This window comes from Nicotiana sylvestris, chromosome 12 (assembly GCF_000393655.2).
Source record: "Nicotiana sylvestris chromosome 12, ASM39365v2, whole genome shotgun sequence".
NCBI lineage: Eukaryota > Viridiplantae > Streptophyta > Magnoliopsida > Solanales > Solanaceae > Nicotiana > Nicotiana sylvestris.
This window is the reverse complement of record NC_091068.1, coordinates 32,598,625-32,622,077: the sequence shown is the minus strand read 5'-3', so window position 1 is coordinate 32,622,077 and position 23,453 is coordinate 32,598,625. Positions and strand designations below refer to the sequence as shown.

The 23,453-nt window shown below is 39.4% G+C and overlaps 1 protein-coding gene across 1 annotated transcript in view; it reads right to left on the bottom strand.

Annotated features, from left to right (window-relative positions):
- The window catches only part of LOC104223519 (guanine nucleotide exchange factor SPIKE 1), a 62,110-nt gene that overhangs the window by 24,161 nt on the left and 14,496 nt on the right, over positions 1-23,453 (bottom strand). Inside the window, exons 14-19 of the mRNA XM_009774985.2 lie at positions 11,128-11,197; positions 10,123-10,284; positions 5,317-5,424; positions 5,075-5,112; positions 4,854-4,998; positions 850-976 (exon numbers count right to left, since the gene is read on the bottom strand). Of these exons, the coding sequence (XP_009773287.1) occupies positions 850-976; positions 4,854-4,998; positions 5,075-5,112; positions 5,317-5,424; positions 10,123-10,284; positions 11,128-11,197 (650 nt within the window). The remainder of the gene's footprint in view (positions 1-849; positions 977-4,853; positions 4,999-5,074; positions 5,113-5,316; positions 5,425-10,122; positions 10,285-11,127; positions 11,198-23,453) is intronic.

Genomic DNA, 23,453 nt, shown 5'->3' with positions numbered 1-23,453 from the left:
TATATATTATGTAATTGTGGTCTACAGAGAGTGATTGCTACGGGGCCAGAGAGTGTAAATAGCAAGATTGAAGAGAGTGAGAAAAGTGCGTTCACTTTTGACACTAAAATCCAAAATCAAATGACTTTGACAAAGCATATAAAGCCAAAGGCATGTCTTGCACTCAAAGGAAAGCAACATATTCTTCTCTGTCTTCAGCCTTTGAAGTCTTATGTATCGGTTTATCACGACTTATAAATTTTTGAGTAGATCGGCTTGCTGGAACTTTTTTAACTGTTTCTCTTTGTTGTAAGATTCTTTTATATATTAGTCTTTTCCAGGTTAATTAGGAGTTCTCTTTCTATCTTTCTCCCTCAGTGCGTTGCGCAACGACAAATGCCTTGAATACCTTAATCGAGTTTTCTGATCACTAGCTAATACAACACTGAGATATTCCATCCAAACGACTTTGAAGTTCGTGCTTCTGTGCAATCCGCACAATCCAGGATGTATCATTAGGATTATCCAGTCAAATAACATGATATAACAGTTTCAGATGATCGTCTAACACCTACCAGAGCTGTGGTTTAGGGCTGAAGGAAATCTGGTCGAAAGACCATCCAATAAAGAACACTAATGGAATTGGGAAATTACAACTGTTTCTTTTTCCTGATCACATGCAAAAGATCAGTTTTCTTCTATTACTCTGTATTGTAAGATGACCAGGTAGAAGGAAAACAATGAGTACAACCTTTGTAAAGACCTTATTTGAATGCACTTTTCAGAGAAGAGGATTCAAAGCAAAGCATGATTACAAAGCATAAGATTATAACAATAATGACAAATCGAAGCAAGCCCAACTGCAATTACCCGATGGAAGATTGTGATAGAAGGATCGAGCCTGCTCCAGTGCCATTGACTTGACAATCAGCTCAAGAAAAAACCAAGCCATTGCCAGGACATCATCATAGACTGGCCCAACGCGGTACCCTTTTGCCTATAACAGAAACCAAAGTAGTTAAAACATAAGAAGAAAAAAACAACTGAATGGTTCCTTAGTTTCTGAACCAACAGATGTCATATACATAGAGTCCTTTTCTGTGATACTAAAATATTTATTGTGCAGTAAACTAGAGCTGACAATGACAGTGCAGAAGTCAACATGATAAACTTGGATCCAAAGCTCACCTACTAAATGAAATTCCAGTCTTAATGATGCAGGAGAATATATTTTTTTTCATAAAGTAATAAATTTCATTAAAACAAAAGGAAAAGGGTGCCATATACAAGAAGTATACCAAAAAGATAGAAAACCTTACAAAATGATGCAGGAGAATCTTATAGAGAACTTTCTGATTTGGCAGTCCCCTGCTAAGTGCTAAAGCCCTATATGTTTTCTGTGTTTTCTCTGATGAGTCAGTTTTATGTAGAACTGCCCAGCCTTATCTTTGCTCCCAGTTGATATGTATGAACCATGTAACTTTACTAGGTCTACACTAGGGTTAAGTATCACTTATACATAGGTTGTCATGGGGTTGTGATGGCAGCAACTTCTTTCTGGTATACTGGATGAGGAGTTCCATACCTTCTTAACCTTCTGAACCTAGAAACAATATACTTTTTAGTTTCTCCAGTTCCGTTTGGAAGTTGCTATTACGTTTCAGATTCTGCACTTAATCTCTATATTTCAGTTGCTATTAAAGCAGATTTTCGAACCTTGAAATCCAGCCACTCCATTCAAGCACATTATAAATAGATATTTGAAACTTATGTGGCTAACAAGCATGCCATTTTACCTCAAATGCCATCCTTTTTTTTTTTGGAGAAGGTAACATATTTGTATATTAGTATATAGACTTCACTAAAATTGTGAAATCACCCTGCCTTCTTGCTAGTTGTAAGAGTCTCCATTTAACCAAATGGATTTTCTTCTTCTCATTATTGCCTTCCCATCAGAAATTCCTTCTTAATGCATCAATTCTCTTCACTACATCCGTAGGAATTGGGAATAGAGACATCATATAAGTAGGCATGGCATCAAGTACAGAGTTGATCAGAATTAGTCTACCTCCCATAGATAGATATTGATTCTTCCAATTTGCTAGCTTCTTTTCACACTTCTCCAGCACACCATTCCAAATTCCTTTTGACTTGTTCTTGGCTCCCAATGGCATCCCCAAATATACACTAGGCAGTTCACCTACTTTCCCACCAAGAATATCAACAAGATTTTGTATCTCCATTACCTCATTGACTAGATAGATGAAACTTTTGTGCCAGTTTATGTGTAGTCCAGATGTGACTTCAAAAAGAATGAAAACCACCCTTAATACTTTCAATTGTTCTCTATCAGCTTCACAAAACACAAGAGTGTCATCAGCATGAAGGTGGGAAATCATCATATTGCTATCAGCCCTGCAATTCACCTTGAAGCCCCTTATCCAATTGTTTGCTTGAGCTCTTTTCAACATATTATTCAATCCCTTCATAGCAATAATGAATAGGAAAGGAGAAAGGGGATCCCCTGTCTCAAACCTCTCTGAGAAGGGAAAAAACTAGTTGGTGCACCATTTATGAGGCTGAAGTCTCACAGTAATGATGCAGAATTTTATCCAGTTAATCCACCTTCCACCAAAGCCCATTTGCCTGAGAGTTTCTAATAGAAAACTCCAGTTCAGATGGTCATATGTTTTCTCTATGTCCAGCTTACATAGTATCCCAGGTTCCTTGCTTATTTTCCTTGTATCAATGCATTCATTGGCAATTAAGATGGCATCTATTATCTGTCTGTCTCTTATGAATGTCATCTGTTGAGTATCCACCAATTTGTTAACCACCTTCTTGAGTCTTTCCGTCAATAATTTGGATATAATTTTGTATATGCTGCCTATCAAACTGATAGGCCTGAAATCTCTTAATTCTTTGCCCCCCCACCTTCTTAGGAATCAATGCCACAAAAGTAGCATTAAAGCACTTTTCAAATATTCCCTGGTCATAAAAGTTCTGGACAACAGCTACCACTTCCCTGTTTACCACTTCCCAGCAATTAATGAAAAAGGCCATTGAGAATCCATTTGGGCCAGGTGCTTTATCTCCAGCACATGCCTTTACACTATCCCATATCTCCTGCACTCCAAAAAGACTCTGAAGCATTAAGTTGTGTTATGGTGTAATCATTTGACTGTTTCTGATAGCACCTAGTGGCCTCCACTCCTCTTTTTCTGTGTAGACGTTTTGGTAATACTTGATAACCTCCCCCATTATATCTTCAGGATTCTGCATAGATTTCCCTTCTGCTATCATCTGATCAATATTATTGCATCTCCTGTGAGCATTAGCTGTTCTATGGAAGAATTTAGTGTTCCTATCTCCCTCTTTCAACCAAAGGGCCCTAGATCTCTGCTTCCACGCCACTTCTTCATGGTTTGCAATCTCCTTAAATTCCATAGACAAGACAGTTTTTGTATATATTTCCTCGTCAGCCAGGCTCCTTTGATCATGTATTTCTTCCAGTTCTACAAGTTGGTTGAGAATACTTGCTTTCTGCAATGTTAAATTACCTTGGATACTTTTGCTCCATTCTTTAAGCTTTACCTTCAGAGCTTTAAGTTTAAAAGCTAGAATGAAATCAGGCCTTCCTTCACAAGCAAAAGAGTTCCACCATTCTTGTATTCTAACTTTGAAGCCTTCAGTCTGTAGCCACCAATTCTCAAACTTAAAGTAGGATTTGACTGGATCCCACATTGAAGCATCAGTGGGGAATGATATGAAGTAACTCTGTGAAGCACTGATTGTTTTATGTTTCTAAAATCTTCATTCCAGTCAGCAGAAATCAAGAACCTAGCCAATCTAGCTGCTATTTCATGCCTTTCATCTTTTCTCCATGTATAATCACCTTCTGATAGTTGGATGTCTACCAGTTCCATGTCTTCAATAAATTTAGAGAACTCATTCACACCTCTTGTGATTCTGATGCAATTGCAATTCTTCTTCTCTGATGGGAACCTCCCAGTATTGAAGTCCCCACATACCACCCAAGGCCCACTAAAGAGACCTCTAGCGCCTGCCAGCTCCCACCAAACTTCCTCCCTTTCTCTCATGTCATTAGGAGCATACACAATTGAAAGATGCCATGAGTATTCCTGAGTCTTACCAGAAAATTTACAACTAATTGTATGTGTTCCCAAGCAATAAACTTCCCCCTTCCAGATTCTACCATCCCACATAACTACAATACCTCCTCTAGTTCCACTAGCTTCTAGTTGTGCAAATTTCACCCACCTATTACCCCAAAATTCTTTTACTATCTCCCCGATATCCCCTTCTATTATAGATTCTTGGAAACAAAAAATCTCTGCGTATCAGACCTTTAATCAGCCTCCTTTTTCTAACTCTATTGAGTCCCCTAACATTCCATGATAGAATGTTCACTATCATTGGTCATGACTAATGATGCATCCCCCCCCTCTGGTTTCATTACTCTTGAAAAGCAATGATAGATACAGCACAATTGAATGATTGGATACAGTATACTGACAGACAGGAGAAAACAAAGGAATGGAGAGGCCACATTGTTAACTGTCTGCTGTTAAAAGGGTGGAGAAAGTTTCATTCCTCAATCTCTCGTCATCCATGACAGTTGTTCTCTTTATACTTGAAGGTCCATTATTTTAGATTTGACCTTTTGCATTGTATTATTTGATCTAAGTACCAGAATTGATAACATTCAGCAACATGTATATCTCGCATCAGATTATGAGAAATTCTTCTAAGCTTCTAAGCCTTTCATTGCCAAGAGTTCTTGCGAGTAAACGCCCAAGTTTAATATAAAGCCAAATACTTCACTGAAGAAAAGTGGAGGTCACTAGTTTTACCTTACTGCGAGCCAAACTTCCCCACACTGTGGACAAACCAGGATAGACTGGTGGCTGACGACCCCCAAAATCATCAAAAGCATAATCAACAAAGTTTACTAGGAAAGCATTTCTCTCAGCTTCATCAACAGACTCCTGCTGCACCCTATGGGGTAGAGATTTAATGTTAATAATAAAGGATAACCATGTTAACTGAAGCATAAAGGAAATATATACTGTACCTTGTTAAAATGTTAACCATTGCTCTAAATGCAGCAACCTGAAAGTGGAAAATGAAAAAGAGAAAACACAGTATTTACCATTTAGAATTATGATGCAGAGCCCACAGCAGACAACAACCACGAAGGGAAAAAAGAGGTATATAGTTATATAAGCAAGTGAAATAAAAAAGACATTGTTATGTAAGCAAGTGAAATAAAAAAGACAGCTATCATTAAAAGCACCAGCAATGTTTGTCTCAGACCTGAAGAGTTTCTCCCCCGTTGCCAATAAGATGGAGAAGCATGTTTAAGATCGGATAAAGAAATTGAAGCAAAGCAGTGGAATCAACATTCTTCAGGCTATTAATTGCCTGCAAAAGTTGGACAAATTTAAGTACCAGTTCATCACACTGCATCGGTTGAAAAGCAACATGTTCAGTACTTCTACTATTTTTTAGAGGCTACCAAGCAGAACATCATCAGAGAGGTTAGAAAATAAGGCTTTTCACCATAAATACACAATTTGATGTCATGACAGTTTAGCAAGAGAGAACTTTTATTTTGAATTGGTAATTAACAACTAACAAGAGCACTCCTTATGCAAGAGTTTCGAGTTACATGAAACAAGCAAAGTTCCCCAATTCTTGAAATTCTTTATTATTATAACATAACCTTTAGAATATTATATTCTTTGTTATTCTCTTGACTTTCAACAATGACATAACCATCATGAATATCCTATCTCTTAATTTTAACATACCCCCACAAACAAAAGCTGGTGAAACAGCTTGAATTTGTAAATTAAAACTTGAATGTGCGGCCGGAAATAAAATTGATTTAGTACTGATGTGAGATCAAACTGACTTGGCATTGCCAGGCGATTGACTTGGCCATGATGCCACTGTTAATCAATTAGACATGGTTAGATTGAAGACATGTATGCTACCAGTTTAAGTTGCCAATTTGACCAAATTGCTGGCAATCCATGGTGCTAACCAGACGAAGATCTGAGGATGAGACAGTTGACCAGACAAACCAACTGACATAAACTGCTAATTTGATATGTGATCTGACAAACATTGATGACTACTCAGATTTTAAGTAGTACTTGACAGGTCAGCTGACTTGGACTAATGTTGACCCAAGATAATCCATTGGCATGAGGAACATAGGACTGCACAGTGAAGGAGTTGAAACTTCTAAATTGCGCGTTGAAATGAAGGACAAGGTTTTCACCATTGTTGTTGTCTTGAAGAAATGAATCAAAATCGAGTTGAATGAGGAAAACACCAAGTACAAGCACAGAAAAGTCATGAGGTGAAGCAAGAATGGTCATGGGCAATAGATAAGAATGGTAAAATAATAAAATAAATCAGCAAAGCTAAGTGGAAGCTACTTAGGCTCCATTTGTTTTCACTTAATGGAGGTTTGAATCTGAATAACTCAAATCTCCGACCATTAAGCACGTTTGTATTTTTTTCTTTTACAACTACTTGTATGCTCTGAATAGGTCTGATTCATTATGATCTTGTACAAATTTTTAAAATCATTAAGATGCTATCATTTGACAACACTGGAGAATGTGACTTTTTACAACTACTCTATCCACTAACCACCTCCACCCCAACCACCACCGCATAATCACCACTACCAACCATCAGCAACCCTATTGACAACCACCGCGATCAACTACTCCCACCGCACATTTGTACTTGCATCATTAAATTAAGCTAAGAAGGGACATGCACACTCCCCTAACCTATATATTTGGCAACACTAAATTATTTCCGACTATGCAAAGGACTCCTTACAAAATGATAAAAGCAAAATTGGTCAAACAAACAACTACGCCTCAATTCCAAGCAAGCTGGGGCCGACTATATGAATCCTCACTTTATCTTAGCTAATTGATATCACCTATATAGATCGTTTTCTTTCATTGTATCCTTTTTCGTGACGTCTACAGTAATTTCAAGATATTATAGGTTTTTGAAGATAATTTCCTTCCATTTAATGTTAGGTCTATCTGGCCTTTTTTAACACCTCCACTCACCATGATTTCACCCACCTACTAGACCGACACATCTAAAAGGTCGATATAGGACATCACCAAACCAACTCAAGTGACTTCCTCTCATTCAATATTTTGTGTGTGCTGCTTGCACCTCCTGCTGAACATGATCATTTTTAATCGGCAAAATACATAAGTTGCCGCCTGACTTATGGCCCAAATCCCTGTTATACACTTTCTAGGAACGAATATTACTTTACACACCCAACCTTTCCAAAGTGTATCTAAGACGCACCACTTTTTTCTTAACCAGTTTTTCAGAATATGTATAATATCACGCACCAATAAGGTCGTGACACATGTCCTAACTCAAGGAACAAAAAAATAAAAATACTAAATTTACACCACAATTGATATATTTAAAGGAAAAAACGGGAAACAACCCCCCCCTCCCCCGTCTCTCATCTTCTTTAAACTCCCACACCAAGCCTCCTCTAAACTCCATGGAAATACCCACCAAGCCTCCTCTAAAATCCCACAGCCATGGAAATACCCACCAGAAAAAAAAAATTCACATGAATCAAGTGTTGGCCATGGCAACCACCACTATCGCCATGGCCAATATTCACATAGATCTTTCACATGGTGCTTTAAGTGTTGCCATGGCAGCCATCACTATCACCATAATTTTTAGAGCAAAACCTACACTATAAACCCTTTCTTCACACCCATTCAAAAAAAATTAAATTTTTGAAGTCAAAGAAAAAATAAGCAGATCTAAAAACAAAATTATGAAAACAAATGGAGAAATCAGTCACTGATTTCATTAGCAGATCTAAAAATATTTAAACTTGAAGGAGATGACTAATTAATTTGAAACTTGGACCTAGCTCTAAAACTATTTTTGTGTTTCAGAGTTTAATTAATGGAGATGACAAAGTAGGTGTCCAGGGGTGTGTGGAAAAAAGACCAAATTATTTGGAGATGAAATAACTAAAAATAGAAAAGAAAAAAATAACAAAGGCTGGAGACATGTGGCATTTAGATAATGGTTTAGACCCGAAAGTTTTACATTCACTCGCCTCTTTTTTGTGTAAAACACGCGCGCGCCAGCTGCCAAAAGTGGTGTGTATTAGATACACTTTGGAAAGGTTGGGTGTGTAAAGTAATATTCGTTCCTAGAAAGTGTGTAACAGGGATTTGGACCATAGGTCAAGTGGCAACTTATGTATTTTGCCTTTTTAATCTAATTTAATCTTGTACGGCTGCAAATTTGTCCTAACATCCTTATTTCTATAACATTCATCTTGTGGATATGTTAACTTTTTTTTGTGGAGAATGGGATATATTAAACTTTTGAGGCCCAACATTTTCTCTCCTGCAACGTTGTTAGTCTTACAATATATAGAACTTGCATCTCCCTTTGATAGGTGTGTCCCTTTTATGACATAACACTCTGGTAGCCCTTCTCCGTTCCAACCATCTTATTGTGACTTTGTAACATCTTCATTTATCATACTATTCTCTTGGAACATCAAGCTTAAATATCAGAAATGGCATTTAGGCACCGCAATCACGTCTAATTCACCTCAATTTCCCTCTTCTTATTCGGACTCAACTTGTAGTGCATATATCTAGTCTTTACGCCAAATTACCCAAAAAACCTTACTCTCTAGAGTGCGTCTGCATCACTCAATCTTTTGGTTGACATCCTCACTAGTTTCGTCAATTAGCAAAATAACATTTGCAAAAGCATACATCATTGGACCTCATCATGTATAACGTTAGTTGGCCCTGGAGCGATTCAAAGGCACTAATGATGATCGAGAGGACAAGCTTGTCTGGCTGAAACACGACGAGCGAGTCTCCATAGTCAAATTCTCATATGATGATTTGATTTATACTGGCCAACAGGCTAATTTGTGGCCTTGGAAAGTCAAAATTCCATACAAGGTGGCTTGTTTTATTTTGCTGGCAACAAAAGAAGCTTGTCTGAGCCAAGAAAATTTGAAGAGAAGGGGGATTCAGCTTTTGTTCAAGATGTTCTGGTGGGAAGGAGGCAGAAAGCAACAGCCAATTGGTTTTGCATTGTGAAATCACCGATCAATTTTGGCAGAATTTTCTAAACGTGAAAGGCATTAAATGGACAATGCCAACATTGACTAGAGAGCTATTGGCATGCTGAACAGTTTGGCAGATGTGTCAGACAGAAGAATAGATGGAAAGTAATCCCTGCATGCATATGGTGGAGTATTTGGAAGGAAGAAGTTCAAAATATAGGGGATAGACATAGTTTTAAAAAGAAAATTAAGATGAATTGTTGTTACCTTTTTCGAAAAAAAGATTAAGATGAATTGTTTTCTTCTATTTCACTTTTGTTGCAAAGAGAAATTTACGGACGAATCAAAGTCTATTTTAGAGGTTTTAGAACCCTTGTAAGAAGAATTAATAATATACTTTTTTTGCTTTTTGAATTTTAGATATGGCACACAGCACCTTGTGCTGATGATATTTATAACATTTGTTACCTTTCTCATAAAAAAGAAGATAGGTTCCACACTATCTATTTCAGCATCTCCATTGATTTATAAGTTTCAGTGTTAAAGGTAAAATGGTGTGTTATAGCATAAACATAGAAGCCTGGCAAGCTGGCACTACGCTAGTGCCTGGATAATTCTAAAGTTCGAAAGTTCAGTCTTTTTTTTTTTGATGACCGAGAAATCCGTCTGGCCCCGATCCTTTGGACCAGTCGCAGCCTTCGAAACTCGGTGGATAATGGGCCCGCCCCTCTACCCTTCTCCACTTAAATACAAGGCTTTGCTTTGCATGGTGTGGGGGCTTGAACCTGTGACTAAGACACAAATCCACCACCCTTTGCCACTTGAACTAGGTCCTGGGGGCCGAAAGTTCAGTCTTTTTCAGTTAACTTTTCAAACAAATTAACAAACAAAAAAAAAGAAGGAAAACAACGTGCAAATATTTGCACAGTACCTTAAGAATGGGATAACTACCTCAGGTAAAAACATAGAATGGTCAATGACAGCATTAGTTTAGTTACCTCAAGAAGCTCAGATCCCCAAGGGGGACTTGTCCGAAGAGTGTGCCTATCATACTCAAGGAAAAAATCCCTAATGCGTTCACTAACTGGGTACAATGATGAACATAGTCGTAAACGAAGCTTGAATATATTCTTGCCATCTTCCAAGTAATCCAGCCTCTCCTGCAAGAAAGAAAACATAAAGAAATTATGATATCATCAGAACAATCATATCTATTACCTGTCAAAAACAAAAACAAACAAAAAAATTAACCCAAAAAAAATAACAAACCAAAAGTGTGAAATCCCATTGGACTTGGACAAACGGCCAAGGTAGCATGAAAACTAATCAACAAATGGAAGCTGCCTTAGGACAAAATAATTATCTACGGCTGGCAGCAGAAAAAGAGTAGCAGTTCTGATATTATCTTTGCTGAAAAAAGCATGATTCAGGATATGGCATTTACTTGAAAAATTAAGAAAGAAAACTAAGGAAAAACCCAGGCTAGGTCACAACGACAGCAGATTATCGAAAGTTAAAGGCTTGGAATTGGAAAGAGCTCATTGTCGAAGGTTGTTGAGCTTTGTGATAAGCATTATATTGTTCGATCATTGGATGCTCTATGTAAAGTATCATGTTTTGTAGCTCTTTAATTTTTGTATACACCTTAAATGCAGGGCTTTCCTCAGCATGCAGAAAAAACTAATTTTCGTGAAAAAGCTACAAGGAACTTTTTCACGTAAAAGTAACAACTTGGTACATTCAACTAGAGAAGATGTCAATCTTTTTTTTCTTTTTTGATGGTAAACAGAAGGGTTGCCCCAGCCCTTTAGTGCAGCTACAAAACATCAGCCATGAAGGACAAACGAAATTGAACTCCCAGAAAAAGAGATGATATCGGAAGTTGAACAATGAAATATGCTCCCAACTCAAAGATAAGCAAATCAGTTCATACATCAAGCACAACTAAAAAATGAAGAGTAGGGATGGAAGGTTAACAATGGCAAACATAATTTGAAACAAACCTTGGCACTATCTTGAAGATAATGAGGAACTAATTCTTTCATGATTGGCAAGGAAATCTCAGATCTGAACCTGTATTAAACCCCAGCACATTAAAATTGCATACTTCTCAAGAGAATATACATTGGCAAGGAAAGATAGAGCTTTAATTTCCCTTCCCAAAGCTTTACAAACAAGAACAATAAGCAGACCAACTAGTGAAAGTTCCTCTTTTGAGCAACCACCTCCTTTTACTTATAGGGCAAAGATGTATGCTAGAAGGAGCAGACTGTAGCATAAAAGACACATAGAAAGTAAAGAAACTTAAACAAATATCACACTCTACATCAGTCCTCCACGTCAATTGGGACCAGAAATGCATTCCAAAAATTCAAATATTCTTTAATCTGTATGAAGCTAAATTTTACACCTTAAAAAGCTCGCCAGTTTCTTTCTCTTCAGGTTGTCTGCATTAAGTGCCAAAGGGACGATGTATCATACTGTGGCTCTTTTCCTTTTCCTTTTGAAAATCAAACTGTGAAGTAACCCTTGAACTGTTCTTAGCATCCCCGCTTCATGATGAGGTCCAAATTGAAGTCCACATTCGATGCACTACAATGCAATGAAGCAGTACATGATTCACATCTTTCCTTTTAAAGATGAAGCATGGACTGACAAGAATGATGTTCCACTTCCTCATGCTCTCGGGACTGACAAGAATGATGTTCCACTTCCTTGCTGCCAGCAGGACCACAAAAAAGAAAAAGGGAAAAAAAAGGTTTTCCTGGGTGCTATTGGAATTAATATTGTTCCGGGGTGGGGAATCTATGTTATCTCTCTTCACGAAGTATGTGATGGAATGACTTTACAATAAACCACCATTTGTCCTTCCAATTTCCAGGTATCATCATCGCAGCTGGAAATTCTCTTTTTGTGCAGTAGTTGAAGAACACCTTGGAATTCTTTTGATAAGGAAGATTCTGAATTCTTCAGTTTCTCAATCTTATAAATTTCTACTAAATCTAAGTCCTGCTCACTCCCGTTTCATCATCTTTATGACACTTGATATTTGTTGTGAGGAGATGCTAGGATTATCGGGGAGTTTCAGAATTGGGCCACATATGATTCTAGAAGTCGATCAAGGCACCATTCCCTGCCTTTAGGTTAATGTTTTTATAAAATTTATCCTATACCTCCCCCTCCATATAGCAAGCTAATTCCCGCAGTCCTCCATGCTCCATCATGACTCCATACTTGTCTTGAATACTCTCCTCTGCAATGCCAGCTCCTCAAGACCAAATATCCATGTCCATTTTCCCGTAGGTCCTTCTTGAATGCCCTTATTAGATTGAGTAAGTTTTTAGGAGAATGACTTCCTTTGGATTGGCCAAAAGCAATAAGAACTGCTTTAGCTTAGCAAAATGAAAGTAGCTTTTAGACACCAAGTCTTTAAAAACACTTTTTAAGTGTTAGCGTTGATTTTACGAAGAAGGCTATGTTTGTATAGAAGTGCCAAAACTGATAATGAGCAAGTTGATGTGGGTTAAAACGACTAAAATGCCTTTTTTTATAAGGTAAATTGTATTAATTAAAAGGGAGAGAACTCCCGTATACAGGAAGTATACCAAAAAGTAGAGAATTTACATCAGAACATGATTCTCTACAAAAGACACCCAATCCTCTATACAAGTAGGAGCTATATGAGTGCACCAAAAAGCGATCAAAGATAAAAGACTATTCTTAAGATGTGAAAAAGGAGACTCAATCCCCTCAAAAGCTCTCTTATTTCTCTCCCCCAAACTATCCACATGAGAGCTAACGGGGCAAACTTCCACGCCTTTTGCTTTCTTCTTCGACGGAAACTGGCCCAGCTATATAACATTTCCTTTACAGTGCTTGGCATCACCCAATGAACACCAAAAAGATTCAGGATTGCCCTCCACAAAGTCGAGAACACAGGGCAATGCAACAAAAGATGATCAACTTCTTCCCCTGAGCTTTTACACATGTAGCACCAACTAACAAGTATAATTCCTCTCTTTCGCAGATTTTCAGCAGTCGAAATCACTCTCCTTGCTGCTAGCCATGCGAAAAAGCACACCTTCATAAGCGCCTTAGGAATCCAAATCGAGGAGTATGGAAAAGTGGCCTCCTCTCTCACCAACATACTCTGGTAAAAGGACTTTACGGTGAACAAACCATCGCCACGCAAACCCATCTCCAAGAATCACAAGATGGTTGGGGCATGTCTTGCCCATATAGCAGTGTCAATAAATCTTGGAGCTCCGCAATCTCCCAATCTTGCATGTTCCTTCTAAATGAGAGGTCTCATACTACCCCCTTCATGCTCCTTACGAATCTATTGGACCATCAATTCCTTCTGGTTTGAAACTATGAAGACGTGGGGGAAGGAGACCCTCAGAGTATCCTCTCCATACCACCTATGATTCCAAAAGCTAATTCTCCTTCCATCTCCCACCCTGTAAGTGATGTTGCCATTGTAGGCTTCCCAATTCTTCATGATGCTCCTCCACATGCCACACCCGAAAGGTGTTGTGGTTGCCTTGGTCCTTCAATGCCCCGTGCAATCGTACTTTTCTACTATGACCTCCCTCCATAGAGCATGCTTTTCTACCCCGAATCTCCACATCCACTTCCCCAACAAAGCTCTGTTGAATACCCTAAGATCTTTTACTCCAAGTCCACCCCACTTCTTTGGGGAAGTGACTGTCTGCCAATTCACTAGATGAATCTTTCTAGTTCCATCTGCCGCATCCCAAAGAAAATTCCTTTGAATCCGCTCCTGTTTTTCTGTGATGCTCACAGGAGCTTGCAACAGAGACAAGTAATAGGTGGGCATACTCGATAAGGTGCATTTGATAAGCACTTCCTTACCGCCTTTTTGACAAGTACCGTTTCTGCCAGCCTGCTAATCTTTTTTTAACTCTTTCAGTTACTGGATTCCAAACCGCAGTATCCTTATGCGAAGCGCCCAATGGGAGACCCAGGTAAGTAGTGGGAAGGGAGCCCACCTTACATCTGAGAACATAAGACAAAGCATCAATGTTAGCAACCTCACCCACCGGGAAGATCTCACACTTGCCGAGGTTGATTTTGAGACCTGATACTATCTGAAACCACTGCAAGATCTGCTTCAGGTAGGTCAACTGATCCATATCGGCATCACAGAAAACCAGGGTGTCATCCGCAAAGAGCAAATGAGAGACTCTTCGGGCACTGAGCACCCCGATAGGAGCTGAGAATCCTCTCAAGAAGCCACCGCCCGCCGCACGATCCATCATTTTACTCAGAGCATCCATCACTAGAATGAATAGCATGGGGGATAGGGGGTCACCTTGCCTGAGACCCCTGAAGCTGCCAAAGAAACCACACGAGCTACCATTAACGAGGACGGAGAATCTGACTGAGGAAATGCGGAACTTGATTCATCCCCTCCATCTTGCCCCAAACCCTATCTGCATCATAATGAAATCCAGGAACTCCAAATTAACATGGTCGAAAGCCTTCTCAATGTCCAACTTGCATAGTAAGTCGGGATCTCTATTTTTCCTTCTGAATTCTACAAGTTCATTTGCCACCAAAGCAACATCCAGGATCTGCCTACCTTCCACAAAAACATTCTGGGAGGACGAAACAGACACGTCAAGAACCTTCTTGAGATGCATACTGGGAGGACGAAACAGACACGTCAAGAACCTTCTTGAGTCTGTTGGAAAACACTTTAGAAATAATCTTGTAAATGCTCTCCACGAGACTAATAGGCATGTAGTCTCTGATACAAGATGCACCTTCTTTCTGAGGCACAATAGTAATAAAAGAAGCATTGATGCTTCTCTCGAAAACACCATTCACATGGAAGTATTCAATGGTTTCCATCAACTCCCCCTTGATGGTGTCCTAACAGAGCTGGAAGAAGGCCAAGGAGAAACCATCAGGCCCGGGGGCCGTATCACCAACACAACTCGACATAGCCTCGTGCACCTCCTCTTCCTCGAAAGCCCTTTCCAGCCACTCACTATCTCCCTTACCAATGTGGTTGAACTCTATTCCCCCCCAAAGTCGGCCTCCAACTAACTTCCTCTTTGTATAAGTTCTCATAGAACCCAGTATCGCCCATTTTACCTCCTCCTCTCCCTCAATCCTCACCCCATCCACAACTAAGAACTCTATGAAGTTTCTCCTTCGATTTACAACCGCCACCCTGTGGAAAAACTTGGTATTTAAATCCCCCTCCTTTAACCAGAGCATTTTTTGCCGCCAACTAGTCTCCTAAGCTATTGCTAACTCTACTATTTCTCTTGTAACCTCCCCCAATCTCGCTTTCTCAGCTTCATCTAACTCCCTCGCCCCTTCCCCTCTTTCTAATTCTCCCAATTCATGCATAAGCTCCCTCATTTTAACCTCTACCCTCCCAAAAACTTCCTTATTCCACCTAATAATATCTCCCTTGAGCAATTTAAGTTTCTTCGAAAGACGAAATGAAGGTGTTCTTGATACTCCGTAGCTTGTCCACCATTCTTTCACCTTGTCACCAAATCCTGGCACTTTCAACCACATGTTCTCGAATCGGAAGGGAGCACGCACCCCCCTCCTTCTGCATACATCTAGCAAGATAGGCAAATGATCCGAAGTCAGCCTAAGTAAAGGAATCTGCAGCACATTCGGCACCAGCTCATCCCAGGAGGGTGATATCAGAAATCTATCAAGTCTAGACCTTGAGTTGGAATCCTCCGCCCTGGCCCAAGTAAACATTTCCCCTGACAGAGGAAGATCAATGAGAAAGTGATCATTGATGAAGTCAGAAAACTCCTCCATGGCCCTCGAAATCAGACTACACCCTAATCTCTCCTCCGGGAATCTAATAGTGTTAAAGTCTCCCCCTAGAACCCATGGAATATCCCTTTCCCCCATCACATTGGCCAATTTCTCCCGGAAAAACACCTTGGACCCTTATCCTACCGGTCCGTACACTCCCCCAAATCCCCACTCCACCCCACTCACTCTATCTTTGACAAGTGCTGCTAAAGAAAAAACTCTCTTCCTAATCTACTTTACCTCCAGACTTCTATCATCCCATATTAGAAGAATGCCTCCGGCACTCCCCAGTCCCCACTGTTGGAACCCTGTCATATTTTACCCAACTACCTCCCCAAACACTCCTCACAATCACATCCGACAAAACTTCCATTTTTGTCTCATGAAAACAAACTAGGTTAGCACTCCACTCTCGAACTCCAACTTTGATGATGGCCCTTTTGTTTGGGTCATTCATCCCCCTCACATTCCATGAAAGAATCTTAACTTCCATAAGTAACAATATCCCCCTTTTCCCCACCTCCCCACCCCCCAGCCGAGCTCCCTTCCTCCCTATCACACACCCGGCCCCTTCTCTGGTACACCACTACATCCCCTAAATTATTTTGCTTAACACCTTGACCCAACTCCCTCCCTGCACCATCATAAAAAGATTGTTGTTCAATCTCCCTCAACAATTCTAACACCCTATCTTCCTTCCCTTCAAAAGAGACTCCTAGAAACTTCCCAAAGTTTAATAGTTTATCCTCCATCCAGAAAAACATATTCCCTCATCCATTTTGTGGCGAAATTGGACAGACGTCTTCTATATGTACCCTTTCCTTGCTCCTGCCGGGGGAATACAAGACCATAGCATTGCTGGCAATAGGAACCTTAGGTGCCAAAAGGATCTCACCATTTCCTTGAGGGCAGCAACCTCTGAAATTAACACCCCGCTGCTATAGGAATGTCCAGAAACACCAATAGGGTAGCAGGAAGGAAGAGAGCATGGAACCTTTTGCGGCATATTAACTGGAAATACTGATCCGGCACTAACATCAATTGGGGCATGCTCCACAAACTCCCCAGAAGAAGAAGAAGCTTGAAGTGTAACCTCAGCACAACTAAGCCTAGGAGGAGACAAGGGGGCGATGGAATTGGTTCCATCAGAGGTGGGAGGCCGTGGAATAACAACACCACCTTTAGCCAGTGCTGCCCCTGAAGCAGCGGCCATCGAAGAGGGGCGCAGGTCACTAGAGCTCGGTGAAGAAATGCCATTGTGTGAAGCACCGTTGGCAGAAGAAGAAGAAGCGACTGTTCCCATATGCTTAAGAGCCTTATCAGACGCAGCGTGAAATAATCTGGGCCCCAAATTCAAACCTCCCGTCTCTTCTCGATCTAACATCTGATTCCGGATTAGACCACTGATCCGGTGAGCCCTCCCCTCCCCTCAGAGACAGATTTCCCCTCCCCTCCCTTCTATTTGACCTTCCCTTTTCTTCCGCCACTATCACAGGCATAAAGATAGGACGAAATTCAGGGCTCAACTAAACCCTATAACTCAAGTAGCCATCTTCCACCACAGTGGAGACAGGGATTCTGCCCCCTTTCCTCACCACAATCGTCAATCGCGATAGATCATGTAGGCTGCAAGTGACATCAATAAAGCCCCCACAGATTTTCCCAATCTTCTTGAAGAGGTCAAAGCACCAAAGATGCACCGGGAGACCCACCATGTTGACCATCAATGTTTCGCCGGTGAAACGATGGTCGAGACACCCATCGTGCTCCACCCATCTGTCTAGATTTAAAAAGTTCCCATCGAACCATTTGTTTCCTCTAACAAGAATTTCTAAAGCTTGAGACTCGTCGAGAAATCGAAAGAGATATTGTGTATCCCCCAGTTGCATTATTTTCAGCCCGTCATTGACGTTCCATGCATTTGCTGCCCAATTCCTAACAGTCTCGAGAGAACCAACCCATTTGGAGAAAGATCCAATCAGACAAGATATCAAGAAACCTTTGCGCCTGAGAGTGTGCTCCTCAGACAGCGGGAAGTGCGGCTCCTGCCCTACGTCGAGCTTTCGATGACATCTTCCCCCAAGTTCTAGGGTTGGCCAAGAGGCAGCTTTGATAAAAGACATTTTTTCCAGTTTTTCTAGATTCCAGAGAGAAGTAGGAGTTTCTCTTTGTAGAGTCTATCATTTCTAAAAGCGGTCGTCCCAAAGACCTAGCGTTGAGGCTGACTGAAGAAGAAAATTTGAAATCTGGCTGGAAATAACCTCCCCGTCGCCGGAAAATAGAGAAAGTCGTCAGATTTTGGAGAAAGTTTGATGGGTAGGCTCGGAATAGCCTCTTAAACACAGGGCGGATGTAGCCCTTTACCGACGGATTCAATTGAACTCATAACTTTCGACGCGGAGCATAAATTTATGTGTAAAAGTTCACTAAAATAGTAACAAATTGTAGATATAAACCCATAACTTTAAGAATATAATGAGTTCAATACTAAAAATCTTAAAGGTTGAACCCATAGAGTTTACATCCTGGATCCGCCTCTGCTTGAACAGGCTATCTAACGGCGGCCAGTCGAGATCTGGCCGGAATATTCCTCACGCGTCGGCACATCGCAGCGAGGTTGCCGGAACTAGGCTTCGCGTGAGAGCGCGTGGGTGGCCCTTGGTCGGAGGTTTTTGCTGGGTTTTGGTCGCGATAGGGGTGGCTATTTGTGGGTGGTGGTAGAATCCTAAGATTCATGATACAGAGATGCCTCGGGAGTTGTGTCTGGGAGCATCTCTATCAATATGCACACCTCAAGCTATTGTCTTCAGCCACTGTCACTTATAAAGAACAGAAAGCTACTAAAATGCCTTTAAAACTGTTAATACTAAAAATGAGCAAATTATTGAAAGATTTTTAATTGATTCAAATATAAATAAATTTATGACTCAATTCATTTAAGTTCCAAAATTATTAGACTAGCTTATTTTATAAATTATTTATTCAAATAACATATTAATCCCTCATCCCAATTTATGTAGTGGTGTTTTACTGTAAACGGGTTTAAGAAAGAATATCTTTTGAAACTTGTGGTCTAAAATAAGCTATAAACATTTTTTGTGGCTATAAATCACCACGTTAAGAGTAAAATGGAAAGGTTAATTTAAATCGTTTCAAAATAAGGAAATATGACATTCTTTATCGAACAGACTGAAAAGTAGACAAAAGTGTGCGCTTCCCACTAAAAAGCAAGAAGCGACGAAGCGAAGCGAAGTGACCGAAGCGAGCGCTTCTTTGTTTTAAAGAGCTGGCAACAGAGATTCTAAAGAGGCGACTAGGGTTCCCTTTTATTATTATTTCACTGTTTCAGCGTCCAAATAGCAGCGAAATGCTGGCGAATTTTTTTTTTACCTTAGGTTCTTCTTTCTAAGTCTTCTCCTCTTTGTTGAAATGCTGCCCAGTTCTTCTTTCATTGTTTTTATGCTGCCCAGTTTTTAACAAAATGGTATACTGCCCTTCCTCTTATTTTTATATCTTTTATTCTTAGTTCTTATTGTCTTTCTTATGTGTTATGTAATTGTTCTTTTAATGGCACCAAAAGAAGATAGGAAAGACCCAGCTTGGGTTTACTCTGCAAGAGTTAGCGAGACCAACAAGATGGCAATTAGATGTCTTTTTTGTGACAAGATTTCAAATGGGGCAATCTATCGTCAAAAAGCGCATCTCATCGGTGGTGATCCAAATGTCGCATCTTGTCCTAATGTTCCATTGCATGTGAAGGAAGAATTGAAAGCATTCCTTCAAAAAAAAAAAAGAGTTAAAGACTCAAATGCTTCATGAACAAGAACTGTATAATCTTGATGATGACGATGATGAAATAGAAGAAGGTGACGATGCTTCGTCGCTTCCATCAAAATCACAAAAGCGGGGAAGGATGCAAACAATGTCTTCTAGTTGTGGATCTACTGGCAAGACCAAAGGTCCTCTATATTGTTACTTCCCGCAAAAATCTGGAGATAAGGGAGGAAAAAGTGGTAATCCTCAAATTGATGCCAAAGCGATTTTGAGGGATCGTGCAGTTAAAATATTTGCGTTGTGGATGTATGATGCAGATTTTCCTTTTAATTGTGTTAATTATACTGACACTTTTTCTGCTTTTAGTGAGGCCGTAGGCCAATATGGTCCAGGAATGAAGCCTCCAACTTATCATGAAGATAGAGGTCCATATCTAAAAAAAGAGGTGGAAGAGACTAATAAAATCATGGAAGAGCACAAAGTAGAATGGAACAAGTTTGGTTGTTCCATTATGATGGATAAGTGGACGGCAAGAAATGGAAAAATGATCATCAATATCTTGGTGCATTCTCCTAAGGGAAGCATGTTTCTTGAGTCCGTTGATGCAAGCGACTCTTCGACTGATTCAACCAAAATGTACTCCTTGTTCAAGAGTACAATAGACTCTATCTGAGCAGAAAATGTTGTTCAAGTTGTCACGGACAACGCCAGTGAAAATGTTAAAGCTAGTGATTTGATGTATGTTGGGTACCCGCATATTTATTGGACTCCGTGTGCAGCACATTGCATTAATTTAATCTTCGGTGACATTTTCAAGGAAAGACCCTTCAGTTCAGTCTTTAATCAGGCAATTAGAGTGCATTCCTATATTGTTCAAAGGTCTTTGTTATTGAATATGATGAAGAGATTCACTAAATAAAGAAGCTTGGTGAAACCTGCAAAGACAAGATTTGCTACCGCTTTCTTGACTTTGCATAGCATGTATGAGCAAAGAAGCAATTTGAAGAAGTTGTTTGTTTCAGATGAGTACACTAACAGTGCCTATGAAAGGGAAGCTCGAGGGAGAGAATCTGCAGATATTATACTTTCTACTTCATTCTAGAACAATGTGGTTCATGCATTGAAGATTGGTGGTTCTTTAGTTAAAGTGTTTCGTTTGGTGTATGGGGAGCAAAGGCCACCAATGGGCTACTTTTACGAAGCAATGGATAGGGCAAAGGAGGCTATTCAAGCCTCTTTAGTGATCAAAGAAAATACAAAAGAGTCTTTAAGATCATAGATAAAAGGTGGGACGGTCAGCTTCATCGCCCTTTGCATGTAGCTGGACTTGTTTTGAACCCGAAACTATTTTATGACAATGAAGAGAGGATTCTAGGAGATGAAGATTTGTGGAAGGGATACATTGAATGTATTGAGAAGTTGATACCTGATTTATCCATACAAGATAAAATAACATAGCAATTTAATACTTATAGGAATGCTGAGCAACTTTTTGGAAAAAACATGGCGATTAGACAAAGAAAGATGAAGTCACCAGGTGAGCGAGTGCTTATATGTTGCTTTATAGTTAATAAGTTATTTCTTTATCAATATTAAGTTTTGAATATTTGTTCTACTTCTACAGTTGAATGGTGGAAGCAATATGGCCAATCCACTCCAGATTTACAAAAGTTTGTCATCAAGGTTCTAAGTCTAACATGTAGCTCATCCGGATGTGAAAGGAATTGGAGCGTGTTTGAACATGTAAGAACTAAGAAGAAAGATTTAGTATATTGAGATAATTAAATTACATCTCAATTGTCCTAATCTTACTAATTACGTATTATTTGTAGATTCATACCAAAAAGAGGAACAAACTAACCTTGAAGCGTCTCAATGATCTAGTCTTCATTAAGTACAATAGAACATTGAGGCGTCGTTACAACGCTCGCAATGTAATTGATGCAATTAGTTTGGACAACATTGATGATGCTAATGAATGGCTAATTAGAGTCCCGGATGATCATGCAGATGAAGAAGTATTTGAGGAAACTTCTGATTTCACTAAGGGTGATGTTGCGGAGGCGCGTGGAATTGGGGAGAGAATTTATGGCTTGAGGGGGAGAACCTCAACTTCGAGGAAGGTTAAAGAAGCAGCTACTTTGTCCCTAGTTGATGAAGAAGAAGTTGAAGAAGATGACGAGCAATATAATAATGATAGTGGAATACATGAATTTGACAATCTTGAAGAAGAATAGCATGCTCATTTTGTGCTTTAATTGATGCTACTCTTTAGTTTTTACATTGAAGAATTGAACATTTGCTTACAAGTGTTGTCTATGCAGTATTTATTTTAATATTTTTTTTTAAATTCCGGTTCACTTCAAAATGCTCGCTTCGCTTCTCGCTTCTAGCTTTAAGCGAAATGGGAGTTGTCGCTTTTCCTCGCTTCACGCTCTTCACAACACTGAATTTGACTAATGTATGCAAGCAAAGCATCATACTCCCTCCATCCATTTTATGTGACAAGAGTTTGACTGGGTACGAATGTAAGAAAGAAAAACTTCCAAAACTTGTGGTCTAAAAAAAGTCATAGACATTTGTATGGCTATAAACCATTTTATTAAGGGTAAGATAGGAAGTTTTGCAAGGTTCTCTACTTTTTGGAATACTTCTTGTATACGGGTATTTTTTTTCTATCAATTAATTAGAATTATATTAAATAAGGGCAAACAAGCCTGTATACAAGAAATATACCAAAAAAGTAGAAAACCTCAGAAAAAGAAATGATTTTCTACAAAAGACACACAATGTTCTATACATATAGGAATCTCATGCGTGCTCCAAAAAGTAATATGCGAGAGGATGCTATTCCTCGAGTGGACAAAATCCTTCTCTACTCCATAAAAAGCTCTCTCTCTCCATATGGCCCACAGAAGTACTAGAGAAGCAACATCCCAAGCCTTGCTTCTTCTCTTCGCAGCTAAACATTGCTTCTTTCACCGTGCCCGGCATCACCCACTCAACTCCAAAACATCTCAGAATTTCCCACCACGTGCGAGATGCTATCCGACAAAGTAAGAGAAGATTGAAAAGGAAACTATTCGGGTATTTACTTGCCCATTGTTAATAAAAGTTATTAATTGATCAAAAAACTATTTCTAAACACATCAACTGATTATTTCGCTTTTAGCAATCTTATCCAAAAATGTAACTACTTATTCGTAAGCACCAACACTTGAAATGTGTATTTCAGCACTTAGCACTTAAAAGCTACTTTCATTTACCTAAATCAAAGGGGCTCTAAAAATGTTAAATGTTTACCACGTGAGAAATGAGTTGAGATTCTAATGCCCAATAAACCAAATCAATTGGAGTCCATCCTATCTGCTTTCACATTACTTCAATTATACTTAATCTTCCTTTTGCTAAATCCTGCTATAAGAAATTAAAGAAGTGAGGGAATGTATGTCCTCTTATTGCCCGTTAGATTTTTATCATACATAACCGTACTGTTTCCATAATTTGCCAACTACACATCACCCAAAATTGATGAAGAGAAAATGACTTTGCAGCTCTCTCCAACTATAAGTAAACCGATTTCAAATGTTCAGACATTTTCAGGTGAAGCTCATGATATGAATTATCTTCATTCAAGATTTCTAAAGTTCCATTAGCTTTATCTTTGGTTTATTTCACATGAGAAGCTTATCTTTACCCAACCCAAAAAAAGCTGCTATTTTCTTACCTTAATGTTCCC